This window comes from Caenorhabditis remanei, chromosome V, assembly GCF_010183535.1.
Source record: "Caenorhabditis remanei strain PX506 chromosome V, whole genome shotgun sequence".
Classification (NCBI taxonomy): Eukaryota; Metazoa; Nematoda; class Chromadorea; order Rhabditida; family Rhabditidae; genus Caenorhabditis; species Caenorhabditis remanei.
In genome coordinates this window covers 4,724,893-4,741,516 of record NC_071332.1, presented here as the reverse complement: position 1 = coordinate 4,741,516, position 16,624 = coordinate 4,724,893, and the positions used below count along the sequence as shown (strand labels likewise).

Sequence of the window (16,624 nt, the reverse complement as noted above, 5' to 3'; positions counted from 1 at the left end):
TTTGCCGCACGCACTTTACATTTTCGCTATTTTTCAAATTCGTAAACAAATATTTTCTTTCTAGTGTTTTCTGTTGATTTTCATCTATTCTTTTCAGAACAACACAAAATCAGGTGATTGATCGCCTGAAAATCATCACGGGTACTCAAAAATCGTCATTTCCTTTATGATTCGATTTCTGCCTCACTGACTCCCCAATTTCCTCCAAAAATGGCGGATTTCACCACGGAAAAAGAGCTTGAGGATATTATTCATCAAATGGGACAACATATTCAAAGTGGTGTACAACTGGCGAAGCTCAAAAATGGTAATTTTTCGAAAAAATTCAAAATTTAAAAAATTTAAATTTAATTCAATTTTTTTCCAGAAATCAACAAATACCTCAACGAAGAGTCGTATTTGTCTGAAAGTGACGGAGGAGACGACGTGTTGAATGAATCACTTTTTGCATCATTATCGATTGATCCGGCCGCCCGATTTTTGTGGAGACAAAGAGAGGATTTAGAGACGGGAAAAATGAATATTCAGTCGCCGATTGTGTCGAGAAGTGAGGGATTCGGGTCTCTAAAGCTGAAAAAAGAGTTAAACTGCTTGAAAACGAAGAAAAAATCTGGTTTTCTCGTGAAAAATGAGTTAAAATCGGGATTTTAACTCTAAAATTTTTGGTGTAAAAACCAGCTTGAAACATGTTTTTTGTCACAAGCCAGATTTTTCAGACATTCTCGATGAGAAAGTGAAGATTTGGACTGTTTCTCAATTGAAACTTGTTTTTTTTTTGGGAATTTTGAACAGTTTTCAGCATAATTTCCACATTTTCTGTCAGAAAAATGTATTTTTCAGATTTTTCTTCAGTTTTCAAAAAATTTACTTCATTTTTTTCCCCAAAACACTCGGTTTTCGGACAAAAATGTTTGAAAAAAGTTATTCTCAGCCTGGCTTCAAAAATGTTACTTTTTTCACCAATTTTTTATTTGTTCACATTAAAAATTCAAATTTTTGATGCATAACTAGCTTTCGATTGAATTCTACAGTATAGTCAAAAATTCGACGTTTTTGGAAAATTTTTTCAAGTTTTTTCAGCCGGGCAGTGAAAATTCTCCTCTTGGCCCTGTCCGTTGCAAGTATGATTTTTTGAAATTAATATGAGATGATTTCTCGTTTTTCCTCATCAAAAATGCGATTTTTCTAGAACTAATTTTGAACACTGAAAACGCTTCAATTTCTCCATTTCTTCACTGTTTCATTCAGATTTCCTCCGTTTTCAACCTCCTAGAGACGGGAAAAATGAATATTCAGTCGCCGATTTTGTTGAGAAGTGAGGAAAATCATACTTGTCACGGGCCGGGCCGGGCCGGGCCGAAATCAGGAAAAATCTCGGCCCGGCCCGGCCCGGCCCGGCCCGCTCGGCCCGTTTTGAAACATTTTTTCAAAACATTTTGAGTTTTTGAATTTTTTTTGGAAATTTTTTGAAAAAAGTATAGTTTTCGAATAAACATTTAAAATTGAATCAAAATGTGAATATGTAATGATAATTTAAGCATTTTTACTGTTTTTTTTCGAAAAATTTCAAAAAAAATTTGGTAAAAATGGGTACCCATTTTTGAATCCGGGCCGACCGGGCCGGGCCGGGCCGAGAGAAATTTCGGCCCGGCCCGGCCCGTGGCGGCCCGGGCCGGGCCGGGCCGGGCCGACGGGCCGAGCCGGGCCGGCCCGATTTTTGACAAGTATGAGGAAAATGACTTAAACTGCATGAAAATGAAGAAAAATGTGTGTTTTTCGTGAAAAATGAGTCAAAATCGGTCTTTTCGCACTTATCCAGTTTTTCCAGACCTGTCAATCCCCGGCGCGATTGTTTTGGCGCAAAAGTTCAAATTCAATGAAAAATCATCAGAAATGGTCACATTTTCAATGAAAAATTGAAATAAAAGGGTCATTTTCTGAAGCCGGGCCTTGACAAGTATGCAAAAACGCGATTTTTCTACATTAAAAAATCTGAAAAACGCTTAAATTTCTCCCATTTCTCCTCTATTTTATCTCCAGAATTCCCCCTGTTTTCACCCTCCATATCCAGTTATTTTTCCATTCCAGAACGCCAAGGCAAACGATATGTTTACGAGAATCTGGAATTCCCCGATGTCAATGACTCTGACGGTGACGACGAAAAAAGCGCAGCACCCCGTGAGAATTTCGAAGCCAAGTCGTTGATCGATCAAGCGTGGCGAAGTATTCATCGAGCATATGAGATGTGTCGGGGAGCCAATGAGGTTGGTTTTTCGAAAAAGAATTTCTTTTTAAACCGAAAAATGTTGTCTTCTATTCGAGAAGTTTTCAATAAATTGAACTGGAAATTTTTCAAAAAATCTTCTGATTCTGCTGCTAAAAGTCTGGAAATGAAGGAACCGAAGACTGAGGTTACTGTAGAGAATCCAGAAGAACAGGTAGATCCAAAAAGTATAAAGATTCAATTTTTAGCTGAAAATTCTGATTTTGAGTAGGAAATCGCCCATTTTTTTAGCGAAAAATGTCAATTTTTCATCTTGAAATTAAGGTTTTTTTTTCACAAAAATCGAATAAACTCGCAATTTTTTCTTGTACGAACCCATTTTTGAAGTGAAAAATTTCAAGTTTTAAGTGAAAAAATGCTGAAAATTTTTTTTCTTTTTCAGTAAGAAATCGCGATTTTCAGTTAAAATTTTCAATTTTTCTTTCTGAAATTTTAATTTCTTGATTTTTTTTTCATAAAAATCAAAATTTTTTCATGTAGAAACCCACTTTTTAAGTGAAAAATTTCAATTTTTAGCTGAAAAATTGCTGAAAATACTGTTTTTGAGTAAGAAACAAGTTTTTCATGAAAATGTGCAATTTTTATCCTGAAATTAAGGTTTTTTTCACAAAAATCGAATAAAATCGCATGTTTTCCACGTACAAACCCATTTTTTAGGGAAAAATTTCAATTTTTAGCTGAAAAATGGGTTTGCATATGGAAAAATTTCGGTTTTTCAAAAAAACAAATTGCCAAAATCGCAATTTTTTCATGTACAAACCCATTTTTTAATTGAAAAGTTTCAATTTTAGCTGGAAAACTGCTAAAAATTTTGATTTTGAATGGTCAATCGCGATTGTTTGCTAGAAATATCAATTTTTTCAAAATAAAATTGCCAAAATCGCAATTTTTCCACGTACAAACCCATTTTTTAGGGAAAATTTTCAAATTTTCAACAAAAATCATCATTTTTTACTGAAAATAGCCTAAACTTTTCCAGGTAATGGACAAACTCTCCAGCGACGGTGGCCAACCAGAAGATCTAACAGACGAGGTAGTGGAGGACGAAGAAGAAATCGCTGAATCAGTTTCAGTCGGATTGACGTCATCTGAAAATCCATCAGATCCAAAAAAATCAAATTTCATCATCCGAGATCCGAGTGTTCGTCCCGTCCGGTCTCCGAAACCAGGAAGAGTTCCATATAAATTTGATCCAGTCACCAGATATCATCTTTATAAGTAGGTTCAATGCAAACGCGCTCCATTGAACACCCGGCAAATTCGAAAATTCCAGAAACGAATGGGAACGACACCCGGCGCCTGGCGAACTCCGCCGTCTGTCACTCCGCTGGAAAGTTCGAGAATTCATGCTTCGCCACGATGTGCCACGTTTGACGGCGAATCCCGAGGGAAAGGCGATTCACGAGAAGCAATGGTCGCCACAACCTTATATGGACTGATTTTATGCAATTATTTCTGAAAAAGATCTCATTTTTAAGTGTAATTTTAACCCCAAAGATCTCTTATGTACAATGAATATAAATATTCCTCAATTTCCCCCATTTTTTTCCTGTTTTTTACCCAGAAAAATTCCTTGTAAATCGGATTTTATACTTATTTAGCATTTATTAAATCTGCAATTTTCACCTTTTTTTATTTTTTAGATGAGTATTCGTAAAATGCAAGAGAAATTCATGCTCGCCCTCGGCCAGCACAATATTCCGGGACTTCGTTGGGTGTTGGAAGGATTTAATAAGTTAGTAGAAGTGTGGAAAAAAGAAAAAAGGGAAAAGTCGGGGAACGGACTCGAACCACTGACCTCTTGTGCGCGGTGACCGCCGCGTTCCCACCTGAGCCACCCGGCCGCAAACTGAGCGTGTTCCTTATCGCTCCCTCTAAGTCGGCAGCCGAGAAGCTTCCAAAACAATTTTGGTGTTGATCAATGAGATCAAGATTCTTGATTAAAGAAACGAAATCACCGAAACCCCAAAAATAACCTTTAGAGATATAAAATCTCGTTGAGAGCTTCTGAATTGTCGACGACTTCTCCCTCGTCATCTTCTGGAGAACTTCTGGGCAATGGTTCCACTTTTTTCCTATCGATTTCTATGAATATGGCACTGTCATTGAGCATTTCGGAGGCAACGTTGTCGATGAATGAAGAGTAAGTGGGGAATGAGGAGGGCAGTTTCAAGTGGATTCTGGAAATTTTGGAATTTTTATTATTTTTTCAAAATTTTCGGAACTTTTAAAAAAGTTAAGTTTTTCTATTAATTGGGCACAGGTTTTACAACTGCGCTCCATCGAAATGCCCTTGAAAAATGTCTCTTTTTCTCTGAATCTCTCAATTTCGTACACTGTTTTCTTCGGTTTCGGCAGAGCGCGGTTGTAAGATCTGTGTCGTTCTATTATAATATGAGTTTGAGTTTTTCTAAAATTGTCAGAAAAAAGTTGTTTTCTGAAAATTGGAGAATTTTCATCTTTCCTACCTAAAACAAAAAGAACATTGGAAAAAAAATAGGCGAAACCTTACTTTTTAGAGAAATCACGATTAAAAATTGATAGAAAACGGCATTTATCCATCAAAAATCTATTTTTCTTGATTTCTTTTTCAATTTTCCACAAATTTCGATTAAAAAACAGAGAAAAAACACATTTTTCGTTAGATTTTGTAAGAAATTGGGGTGAAAAAAGCTATTTTCCATCAAAAATACCAGTTTTTCTTGTTTTTTTTTTGGCATTTGCACACCAATTATTCCCAATTTCCCCAACTCACTTCCTTCCCATCTCGGGCATCTTCTCCAACACTTCAGGCGCCTCAAAACCCATCAAAACCGATTTCATCTCATCTTTCTTCACATAATTCTCAATGGGACTCGTGACTCGTTCCATCTCCAAATCCACCTCTAAAGTCTCTCTCCAATCGAAATCTCCCTCTTCCGACACCAAATTTCTCACGCAACACGCGACACATTGCGCGGGTCCCGCCACGAAACGACACCGACAATTGACTACAGTACACCCGACTACAGTAGGCCCAAGGCATCCGGTGCAGGGGATCGGGGCTGCTGCAGAGTTTTGAGTGGATTTTAAGATTTCCCCATCCCCATTTTTCAGCTTTTGCTCCTCTCTATACTGTGAGTATTTCCATCCATAACTCGCCACTCCAAACACAATTCCCTCTTGAATTTTGAGTTGAGCAAGTCTCAGAGCCGCCCATGCATCCTCATAGGAGCAGTGTCCGTATTCCGTTTGAATCTGTTCGCCGAGAAACATTTCAGTCAGACTTTTCAAACTATTCCGGTTTTCAAACACGTTATTTGTGTAATTCAACGAATGACACACATCTAAACAAAACGGATGAGTCATTTTCATGGCACTCAAATCGTGCTCTAGCGAGTGTCCCACTAGAATCGCGTCGGGCGGTAACAGATTCTGAATCGCACGCTGCACGTCTTCTAATGTAGTCGTCACACCTTCCATCATCTTCGCTGTGATTCCAGAATACCTTGTGACGTAATCAGTGATGTCTCCACGTGGTTTCACGAGAGTATCCAGAATTGTGTTTTGTTTCTCGTCGATGAGCGAGATTCGAGTGAGTTCTCGATTCGCGTGAGTCGTCTCACACATCTCGCAATCGACAGAGTAGAGCGGTGAGGAGTGAGTGATCTTTTTGTATCTGGAAAATGGGTAAATTTCTCAAATTTGGTGGGAATGGCTTGGTAGTGACGAATACATGATTCAAAAGTTTGGAATTTCGTTAAAAAAGTCTATTTTCGAGCTATTAGCACGACACACTTCTTACAACCGCGCTCTACCGAAACCGAAGAAAATTGTGTGCGAAATTGAGAGTCTCAGAGAAAAAGAGACATTTTTCAAGGGCATTTCGGTGGAGCGCAGTTGTAAGAGCTGTGCCGAGCTAATATATTAAACAATTTTTTTCAAAATTACTAAATTATTGAACTTTTTACATGAATTTTGTTGTCTGTAAGAGAAAAAAGCGTCGTAACTTGGTTCATTTTGATGTTTAGTAAATTTTGGGTGTTTATTCTGAATCCTTACAACGTCAGCTTTTTGAAAATATCGACTATTTCTTCTGGACGGCAGATTTTTTCAATGGGCGGAGTCTCGTTCACAACATTCATTTTTAACAACAACGATATTAGCACGGCACGTTTCTTACAATCGCGCTCTACCGAAAACGAAGAAAATAGTGTGCGAAATTGAGATACTCAGTGAAAAAGAGACATTTTCAAGGGCATTTCGGTGGAGCGCAGTTGCAAGAATAGTGCCGAGCTAATAGAATTTCTGAAAAAGATGACTTATTTTCAGGTCAAAACGGATATCCGGACGAACAGACACACCGAAAATTTAAAGAAAATCAAAAGCCCTCATTTTTCATAGAAAAATTAAAATTTCCACCAATTTTTAAGGTGAACTGGGCATTCGGACACTCGGAAACAGTTAGACTAATTTTTCGCCAAATATTTCCGCTCATTTTCAGTTAAAAATGGACATCCGGACAAACATAGAAAATCACAATTTTCAGTGGACATTCGGACCGGAAATCAAAAATCCGTATTTATTATCAAAAACACTGTTATTTTTGCTCATTTCCAGCTCAAAATGGACATCCGTACAAACAGACACACAGAAAAGTTGGCAGTGGAAATTCATTTAAAAAATAAAAAATCCTGAATTTATAGACTAAAAATCACATATTAGGTGACGTCGTGAGAATTCTGAATCAATTTTCAGATTTTGTCTGGGATTGAAGTTCATCAGAAACCGGAATATTATCTGAAAATCCATAGAAAATTCTTCGCATTTTCAGTGAGTTTTATCTAAGAAAAACTTTTTTTTTGAGATGTGGATTCAGACTTTTCTCCTAAAAGTGACTTTTTCTTAATAGAGTATCTGTGATTCTAGAACCTACTGTGAAAAAAATAAAGTTTGGCCAAGGATTTTCAAAAAAAATTTTCGCGCCCAAAACGCTTTAGTGCATTTAAATGCACTAAAGCGTTTTGGGCGCGAAAATTTTTTTTGAAAATCCTTGGCCAAACTTTATTTTTTTCACAGTAAAGACGTGAGTATTCATAATGAGTTTTCAGAATTGATCTAGGATTAAAATGAGGCGAGATAAATACAATCACTTGCAAAATCTCGGTCCGTTTCTCAAATTTTTACGAGTTTTTTTTTTGAAATTTTAATCAAAAATAGTCAAAAATTTCTCGGAAGCTTCAGTTTTTATCGATATTTAAAATCTTACTCGAAAACACAACCTTTTGCAAAAAAATCTGAAAATTTTCAAAAATTCAAATTTTTGCCAATTCTTGCATCTGGCTTCAATTTAATCCCACTCAAAATCTGAAACCTGATTTAGAATCCCCACGTCTTCAGCTTCCCATCCATTTTTCCATATTACTCTACCTCATTTTCGTAGCCACAATGCCCTCCTCCCCTGGAAACGGGAAATTCCTTTCAGCCATCTGCTCAGTCGTCAACACGAAATGACTTCTATCGAACTTTCCGAGTAGATCAAATGTCTTTTGCATTCTGTCAGTTTTCCTCTTAATCTGCTCCTTTAAATCCAATCGAACATTCATTAAAGAATTCCAGAAGAGTCGACGATCACTGATATCCGCGCCGAGCTCTAGCCAGTGTCTATCGAAAAACTCGTTGAGAAATTTCAGATTCGTGGTGGCCTGAAAGTCAAAATTTTTTTAGATCAACAGTTCTTACACCTGCGCTCTATCGAAATACCCTTGAAAATGTCTCTTTTTCTCTGCGTCTCTCAATTTCGCACACAATTTTCTTCGGTTTCGGTAGAGCGCGTTTGTATGAAGTGTGTCGTGCTAATATGCCTCAAATTTCAATTATCCGGGATAAACTCACGAAAAAGTTGTCTTCCACATTGACTCGAACCACCAGTGTCTGTAGAAGATACCTATGCTGAGATATTGTTGCCCATCGCGGTTTTTGTATCGATTTTGAGCCGAAGATACAGTAATGAATGAGGTTAGCAAGGTCTGAAAATATAGAAAATTCGGTTTTTTTTGTTCGAAATTTGATGTAAATTCGCTCTATTGAGAAATGGAGTTGTGTTGTCTGGGAGGAAAAGACGATTTCAAAAATTGTAATTTTTCAAAAATTTTTGATTTTTATTAGCACGGCACAGTTCTTACAACTGCGCTCCACCGAAATCCATTTGAAAAATGTCTCTTTTTCTCTGAGTCTCTCAATTTGCACTCAATTTTCTTCGATTTCGGTAGAGCGCGGTTGTATGAAGCGTGCCGTAATAACAAGAAAAAACTAACTTTTCTGACCATTTTTGATATTATTTTGCATTTTTCTATAGGTTTTTCATAAAAAATTCGACAAAAAAATCAGGAAAATCGACATTTATTTGAAAAACAGCGTTTGTCTAGTCCAAAATGAGTACAGGGCACGGAAAACTATTTCAGTCGATTTTTATGATTTTTCCATGAATTTTTAATTAAAAAAATGGGAAGTTTTAGTCTAAATAACGTTCTATTTAAGAAAAAGTGAGGAAAAATAATGAAAATAAGTATAAAAATTCAAAATTTTTTGTGAAAAAACAAGAATTTCTGGGCATTGTCATTTTTGATAAGATTTTGCATTTTCCGCGAAAAAAATCGCTAAAAACAAGAAAATCAGCCGAAAAGTTCAAACTCTCATATTCAACTTGTCCACCCGGACTACACCATCCTTTTCCCAATAGAGCGCATTTTCGCGTACTTTCACAATCTAATCGATGTCCATCGCCTAATCTTGTCAAATGTAACGATAGCTTCGGTTTCAGAGCATCCCGCGGGTCGGATCGAACTCTTGGCGGTGTTGAAGACGTGCCATCGTCCAGTTTTCGTCGTTTGATCGCTTCTGAAACTTTTTTGGAAATTTGAGAGGTGGAAAATTACTGAAAACTGAATAAAATTGCTTAAAAAGGGTGGAAAACGAAAAATCAGAATTTTTAACGAAAAAATGACCATAAATTGCATTCTTTGATAGAAGTTTGCGAAAAATTCTGATTTTTTTCAATTTTCACTATTAGCTCGGTAACGTTTTTACAAGTGCGCTCCACCGAAATACCCTTTAAAAATGCCACTTATTCTGTGATCCTCTTAATTTTGCACGCAAATTTTCATCGGTTTCGGTAGAGCGCGGTTGTAAGAAACGTGCCGTGCTAATATAGAGGTGAAAACGAGAAAAATTTCAAAAATTTTCAGAATTTTTTTTCAAATTTGACACCTTCAGAATCAGCGAATCTTCCAGAACTAAACTTACGCTGAAACTCCGCCTCCGCGGTCTCCGGTGACTTGAATAAATTGTCAATATCCCATTTTAGACTCTTCCGCATTTCTCGTTTCGCCATTTTTTTGTCTAAAATCTTACATAATAAAACTTTTTTTTTTGATAAATCTGGAAAAATGCAAATAATTTGAGCAAAATAATTAAATTCCAGACGATAAAACTGAATTTTTTCAATGTTAAAAAAAAGGAATAAAAAGAAATATTTATTTAAATAGTATAAATATACATGACAGATATTTAAATTACATAATTATATGACACTTTACACAGGAAAATGCGAAAAAAGTTTGAACGATTAGGTAAATTTGCTCTATTGAGAATAGAGGCCGTGTAGTCTGCGTGGACAAGTGGGGGTCGGTTTTTTGAATTGTTCGCAAAATTTACTAGCTCGCCACATTACTTACAACTGCGCTTCACCGAAATCCATTTGAAAAATGTCTCTTTTTCTCTGAGTCTCTCAATTTCGCACACAATTTTCTTCGGGTTCGGTGGAGCGCGGTTGTAAGGCGCGTGCTGTACAAATAGAAAAACAGCCAACTTTTTTCGTTTCTAAATTTTCTTTGAAAATTCGGATTTTCACTGCTTTTCTGTATCAAAAAGCAAATTTTTCAGAAGAAGCTAGCCCAAAATTGGGAAAACTAGCTGAAAAACTAAATTTCCAACTAAAAATTTAAATTTTTAGTTTCAATTTGTCCACGCAGAGTCCACCTCCACAGATTCTCAATAGAGCACACTAGACAACACCAGATAAAATTTTCCAATTATTTAATGGCAATGGGGACACTGGACGGAGCTTCCAAATGGACGACATGAAATACTTCATTGATTGAATTCTTCGTTCCAACCAATCGAATATAAACCACTGGAATCGGATCAAAAACGAGTTCCTGCCATCCACGACACTCCTCATTCGTCTTATCGACTACCGTAATCCAGTCGTTTTGATTTGTCGACACGGCGACGTAATACGAATAGAATCGATCGTCACAATTCCATAGAAGGATTCGCATCGAAGAGATGATGTACGGTTGAGCGAGTTGTATCATTATGAGACCACTGCCTATCTGATGACACGTGTAACCGGAATCCCAGTCGTATGACGTCTTGTCTCCGTTGATTAAAGCATTTCGGCAACGGGAGACTCCCTCGATGACTCGAGCGTGGTCTTCGACTGTCGTGATGTTGCGAGTGGGCACTGGAAATGGAAGAATTGAAATGGAATTTTGGAACATTTTGAGCAAAAAATCGGTTTTTTTCTCTACTGAAAAATCTCAATTTCAGACCTATTACCACGGCACGCTTCTTACAACCGCGCTCTACCGAAATTGAAAAAAAAAGTGTGCGAAATTGAGAGACGCAGAGAAAAAGATACGTTTTTCAAGGGCATATCGGTGGAGCGCAGTTGTAAGAACTGTGCCTCGCTAATAAAACTCATTGTAAGCAATTTTTTCACACTTAAAAAGTCTGCGATTCCAAAACACCATGTTTCTACTGAAAAATCTCAATTTCAGACTCATTTCAACACACAAAAGTGTCGATTTTTGTGATTTTAATAAAAAATTTCATGTTTGGGAGGTGGAATAGTTGATTTTTGAGGCGGGTTTTGAAGGGAACCTGAAGAAAAGTACTAGAAATCATGAAATATTTCACAAAAATGAAAATTTTGAGCAAAAAAGTAAAAAATCACTTGTTTCTGATTATTTTGAAGAGAAATTTGATGTTTTTTGGTCGACAATAGCTAACTTTCAATAAAAAAAGTAGATAATTTTGTGACTGAAAGTGATGGGATTTGAATTTTTTCGACAAATTCGACCAAGAAATCGAAAAATGTTAGCTCTGCACAGTTCTTCCAAATGTGCTCCACCGAAATACCCTTGAAAATGTCTCTATTTCTCTAAGTCTCTCAATTTCGCACACAATTTTCTTCGATTTCGGTAGAGCGCGATTGCAAGAAGCGTGCCGTGCTAATATTTTAAAGCAAAAATCCCACAAAAAAGTGATTTTTATAAAATGAAACAGCGCTTTTATTGAAAATTAGCAAATTTTTGATAATCAAAATGGAATTTTTCGAAGTTTTAAAACTGGATTTCTTCTTTTTTTTTCAAAAATTTTCCAATCATTCTTATATATAAAAGACAAATGGGCGTTGTCTGTTTGTCTGAGGCGATGTCCGCAGCGGTTTTGGAAAGAGAAGAGAAACTGAGCCAGCGGGCAAAACCGAACTGGCATGCTTTGGACAACGACCGCCGCTTTAGACCACTCGGCCATGCGGGCACATTCGAAATTTAATGACCATGTGAATGAAGAGAGACCAGCCGGCTCAACCGCCGAAGGCGGGGGAGACAGGCTGGTAGAAAAATATGAAATTCTATAACTCACCAATACAGTAACTCTTTGGATCGACAGGCATTGTTTGAGATGAGTAAATCGCTTCGACGTGACTCGATTCCAATCGATAAGACGTCGGATCAATCACTTTTATCATGATGTATCTGAAAATCTTGACAATATAGAATATACGTATGAAAAATTCTTTAAAAACTGATTAAAAAACAGTTTTGAAGTTATAAAAAACCGAAAAATTGCTCGAAAAACGATCAAATTTTCAATTTAATGCATCTTAAACTGTCTATATATATCGTTTTTGGTGAATTTTCAGCATATTTTCAAATTCCAATCTCACCTAATAACAGTATCCTCCATATACACCTTCTGAACTCCTCGACAATCGAATTTCGAGTAATCGGCGATCATCTGCCAGTGAGCTGCATTTGTATTCTGCATTCCGACACATAGTTGATACGAGAATGCGTTCACGTCACCTCTCCAACTCAACTCAATCAATATTGTATTCATTATGAACGCTCTTCCCAGGTCAACAATGAATATTCCCTGGTCTTCGTCGATGGTGAATCGATTATTCGGCCCCTGGCAGATAGGATTGACTGTTGAGTACGCACAGCAGACGCTCGTGTCGAGACCTGTGGAATATTTTGGGAATTTATGAACATTTCGGGAAAAAAAACTGAATATTTGCCCAAAATCGAGATTTTCAGAGTGAAAAAAGTAGTGTCTTTCGATTAATCGGTTTGATTTTGAATCCAATTCATAGCTATTTTTGAATCTTACGTAGCCAAACTTCTCAAATTTCGGCCCTGTCGGGCTAAGAAGTTATTTACCGGCTTCAAGAAAAGGTACCTACAGTACCGCTCAAAAGTAGATTAAGTTTTGCCTTTTTCAGTTGAAAATGGCCAACTTTGAGAGAGTGTCATAGTAAAACTAACTGTCCCACAAAATAATGTTTTATGGGATCGAACAGACCAAGACTAGAACTTCATTTTTGTAGTTGACAATTTTTTTGTACGGGCGCTCCCTAGAAAGTTACAAAGCGACAAAGTAATTTCTTCCCCAAATTGACCAATTTCTGTGCGAAATTGTGGGATTTTTAAGCTGTAGTCTTAAAATTACCATAACGTTCTAGGGAGTGTCCGTACAAAAAAGTTATCAACTACAAAAATGAAGCTTTACTTGTGATCTGTACGATCCTATAAAACGTTTTTTTGTGGGACAGTTAGTTTTACCATCACACACTCTCAAAGTTGGGCGTTTTCAACTGAAAAATGGTTTTTTTTTTCGAATTTTACACAAAAATCCAATTTCTCGATGCATAACTAGCCTGTGATTGAATTCTTTTTTTCACATTTTAAATCAATTATTTTATTTCATGCATAGAAAATTCAGTGTTTTTAGGTTTTCAGACGTCGAAATGGATGAAAAAAGGGTCTCATCCATCAGAAATGTGCAAACTTAAATTCTCTATCGAGTGAGCCAAAAACGTGAGGTTTGGTAACAAATTGACTTTTTTGATAGATAAAAACCGATTTTCAGTAAAATGAGATTGTCTGCAAATTCAGACGATATTTATATTTCTTGAAAATTGTAACAATTTCAGAGTATCCTCAAGTACATTATGTGCAATTTTTATTATAAAATATTTTCTGCCAAAAAAGTTATACTCAATTTTCCGAAAATCTGTTTTTCTGTATCAAAAAAGTTTTTTTTCTGACTCATAAGATATATAATTTTATTTTCTACAATTCTGATGGATGGGGCCTCCTTTTTAATCCATTACGACGTCTGAAAACCTGAAAATATTGCATTTTCAGTGCAAAAAATAAAAATTGATTTGAAACGTGAAAAAAGTTGGCTTCATGTTTCTTGCAGTTCCTTTTCTCATTCTCACGTGACCTTTCCCTTTTATCTCGTTACGAAATCTGGAGCAAAGATCTAGGGTACAGATAAGAATTCTGCATAAATAGCCGATGGAATCGCCATAAACTTCACTGAGTTTCAACTCCTTCAACAACAAGTTTGCCATGGCTCAATCCGTCCCACCAGGAGACATCCAGACCCAACCCAACGCCAAGATCGTCTTCAACGCTCCGTATGATGACAAGCACACCTACCACATCAAGGTGATCAACTCGTCGGCTCGCCGTATTGGATACGGAATCAAGACGACCAACATGAAGAGACTTGGAGTTGATCCACCATGTGGAGTTCTCGACCCAAAGGAAGCCGTTCTTCTGGCTGTTTCCTGCGACGCCTTCGCCTTCGGACAGGAGGTTGGTTTGGGATCTCTTACTAGGGAAGGTCGTCAGTTTGGAGTTATGGGACGTCACCTATATCATTGGAGTGCTCAAATCACGCTGATTCAAAATATATATTCAGTTTTTGCCCTCAAGGCCTGGTATTCGAGAAAAATAAGGTCAAAGTTGGGGAAAATAGAGAATAATTTGTCATTTTTCTGAACTTTGGCATCGTTTTTCTCAAATACCAGGGCTCGAGGGCAAAAACTGAATATATATTTGGAATCAGCGTGATTTGAGCTCTCCAATGATATAGGTGACCTACCATAACTCCAAACTGACTCCATGACCCTCCCTAGTTAGTGTGAACGTCCGCTTATTTCCCCTATTTCAGGACACCAACAACGACCGTATCACTGTCGAATGGACTAACACTCCAGATGGAGCCGCCAAGCAGTTCCGTCGTGAATGGTTCCAGGGAGACGGCATGGTTCGTCGCAAGAACTTGCCAATTGAGTACAACCCATAGGTTTATTCAATAAAAATTCTTGAAATACAAATAAAACTTTTTATCGGATTATTTATTGTTGTGTATGGGGAAATGCCTTTTCAAAACTGCAATGTGGACAGTACTCATCTCGAGATATTAGCACGGCACGCGCTTTACAACGTGTGCAAAATTGAGAGACCCAGAGAAAAAGAGTCATTTCTCAAGAGGATTTCAGTGGAGCGCAGTTGTGCCAACTATGCTGAGCTAATAAGTGACGGCAACATTAGTTCCGGTGTGGTTGATTTTAATTGCAGGAACCTCGCTAATTGCTTAATTGTTTGATCAGATCAATTGCTTAACCAAAAATTGAGAACTTCTAGAGGTTTTTATTACATTTTTTGAGAAAAAACCAAGATTATTGGTAAATTTCTGATTTTTAACGCGTTTTTCGTTTAAAAATTCTGGAAATTAAACTCTCAAAAGTGAAAAAGAAGAGCAGTTGCTCGGTATTCTTTCATATGCGAATTCTAGCTTTTTCAGAAGGTAATATCATATAAATTCAAGTTTTCTATCGAAAACCCTTTCTTTTTAACAAAATTTAGGTAATAAGTTCAATAATTCCCTTGAAAAATGTCTCTTTTTCTCTGCGACTCTCAACTTCGCACACAATTTTCTTCGATTTCGGAAGAGCGCGGTTGTAAGAAGCATGCCGTGCTAATAAATGAAATTTTGAAAATTTTTGGTGATTTCTCAATCAAAAAATCAAAATTCTGGTTTTTCGGTAATAAAGTTCACTTTTTATATAAATGAGTAAAAATCAGATCTCTGTTTCTTAAGATTTTGGGATTTTCTGAGCGAATTTTTGGGTAAAACTCTGATTTTCCATTACTTTTTAAATCGATTGAAAATAATGGTTTTCTGACCGATTTCTTTCATTTTTTGAATTTTTACGAAAAAATAAAACAAAAAAAAACTCACCCTTACACCCCCTATACTTAATCTCTTGCGGTTTCTGCGTCTGCTTTTCAATCGCATCCAACAACGCCTCAGCATCCACCAACCCGGTGGGCCGTACCGCGCTGAGTAGATCATTCTGAGATATCAACGGTAATCTGACCAACTCTAACAACTCTTTCGACGCCTTCTTCTGCGTCGGATTCTTCTCAGTCCACGTGCGGACTGCCATGAATATTTTCAGTTCTCTAGCGTAAAATGAGTCACGGCTCAACAATTCTTTTAGTGAATCCCCGGTAAGTTTTGTGAAACTCGGGTCATCCAACAGTTTATCCGCTCTAGTATCCGCGAATTGCATACAAAACTCTATTAAATCCTCGAATTGAAAGAAATACGCTGCGTTTAGAATGCAACACAAGTTATCTGTCTTCAAAATCTCCTTAAAATATTCACTAATCGCCGTCATCAGTTGCCCCAAATCGTATCGATGTGCCAGACTCAAATATTCCAGAAGAATCTCCAATTCCACTCCAGAAAAATCGATTTTCGACGTGTACATATACTGTAAAACCGCTTCGAACGCCTTGGAATTCGTCTCTTTCAGAGCGACACGTGTCTGATGAGTTTCTTGGAAACCGTTGTAAAGCAACGCCTTGAAGAATGAGCTTCGAACGGCGAGAATCAGACGGTGAGTCGGGAATTCTGAACCGTCGTCTAGCACTAGAGTGACATCACTGTGATCGGAGGAGAGAAATATTTGGGCGAACGACTCGGAGAGCTCGTCGACATGGTCCACTTTTGATCTTTTGTCTGAAAGTTTTCCATATTAGCTCGGCACAGTTCTTGCAACCGCGCTCTACCGCAAACGATAGATTATCGGCGAGCGAAAAAGAACTGCAAGAAACGTTTTTTTCACATTTTTGCACTGAAAATGCAGTATTTTCAGGTTTTCAGACGTCGCAATTTATGAAAGAAGTGTCAAATCCATCAGAATTG

At 37.2% G+C, this 16,624-nt stretch overlaps 4 protein-coding genes across 4 annotated transcripts; 2 read left to right on the top strand and 2 right to left on the bottom strand.

The window, feature by feature from the left end:
• Positions 1-210: 210 nt before the first annotated feature.
• GCK72_017316 (uncharacterized protein) lies at positions 211-3,723 on the top strand (the record flags this gene model as incomplete). The annotated part of the gene is made up of 5 exons (XM_053732023.1): positions 211-307; positions 368-547; positions 2,089-2,264; positions 3,264-3,502; positions 3,558-3,723. The coding sequence occupies 5 exons, from the start codon at positions 211-213 to the stop codon at positions 3,721-3,723; spliced, it is 858 nt and encodes a 285-aa protein (XP_053580936.1).
• Positions 3,724-4,262: 539 nt separating this feature from the next.
• Positions 4,263-9,656, bottom strand: GCK72_017315 (uncharacterized protein; the record flags this gene model as incomplete). Its single annotated transcript, XM_053732022.1, has 6 exons — positions 4,263-4,464; positions 5,040-5,942; positions 7,694-7,968; positions 8,159-8,292; positions 9,023-9,163; positions 9,569-9,656. 6 exons carry the CDS (start codon positions 9,654-9,656, stop codon positions 4,263-4,265), a joined length of 1,743 nt encoding a protein of 580 aa, XP_053580935.1.
• Positions 9,657-10,356: 700 nt separating this feature from the next.
• On the bottom strand, positions 10,357-12,451 carry GCK72_017314 (uncharacterized protein; the record flags this gene model as incomplete). The annotated part of the gene is made up of 3 exons (XM_053732021.1): positions 10,357-10,790; positions 11,975-12,087; positions 12,279-12,451. The coding sequence occupies 3 exons, from the start codon at positions 12,449-12,451 to the stop codon at positions 10,357-10,359; spliced, it is 720 nt and encodes a 239-aa protein (XP_053580934.1).
• Positions 12,452-13,971: 1,520 nt separating this feature from the next.
• On the top strand, positions 13,972-14,713 carry GCK72_017313 (uncharacterized protein; the record flags this gene model as incomplete). The annotated part of the gene is made up of 2 exons (XM_053732020.1): positions 13,972-14,220; positions 14,579-14,713. The coding sequence occupies 2 exons, from the start codon at positions 13,972-13,974 to the stop codon at positions 14,711-14,713; spliced, it is 384 nt and encodes a 127-aa protein (XP_053580933.1).
• Positions 14,714-16,624: the final 1,911 nt, after the last annotated feature.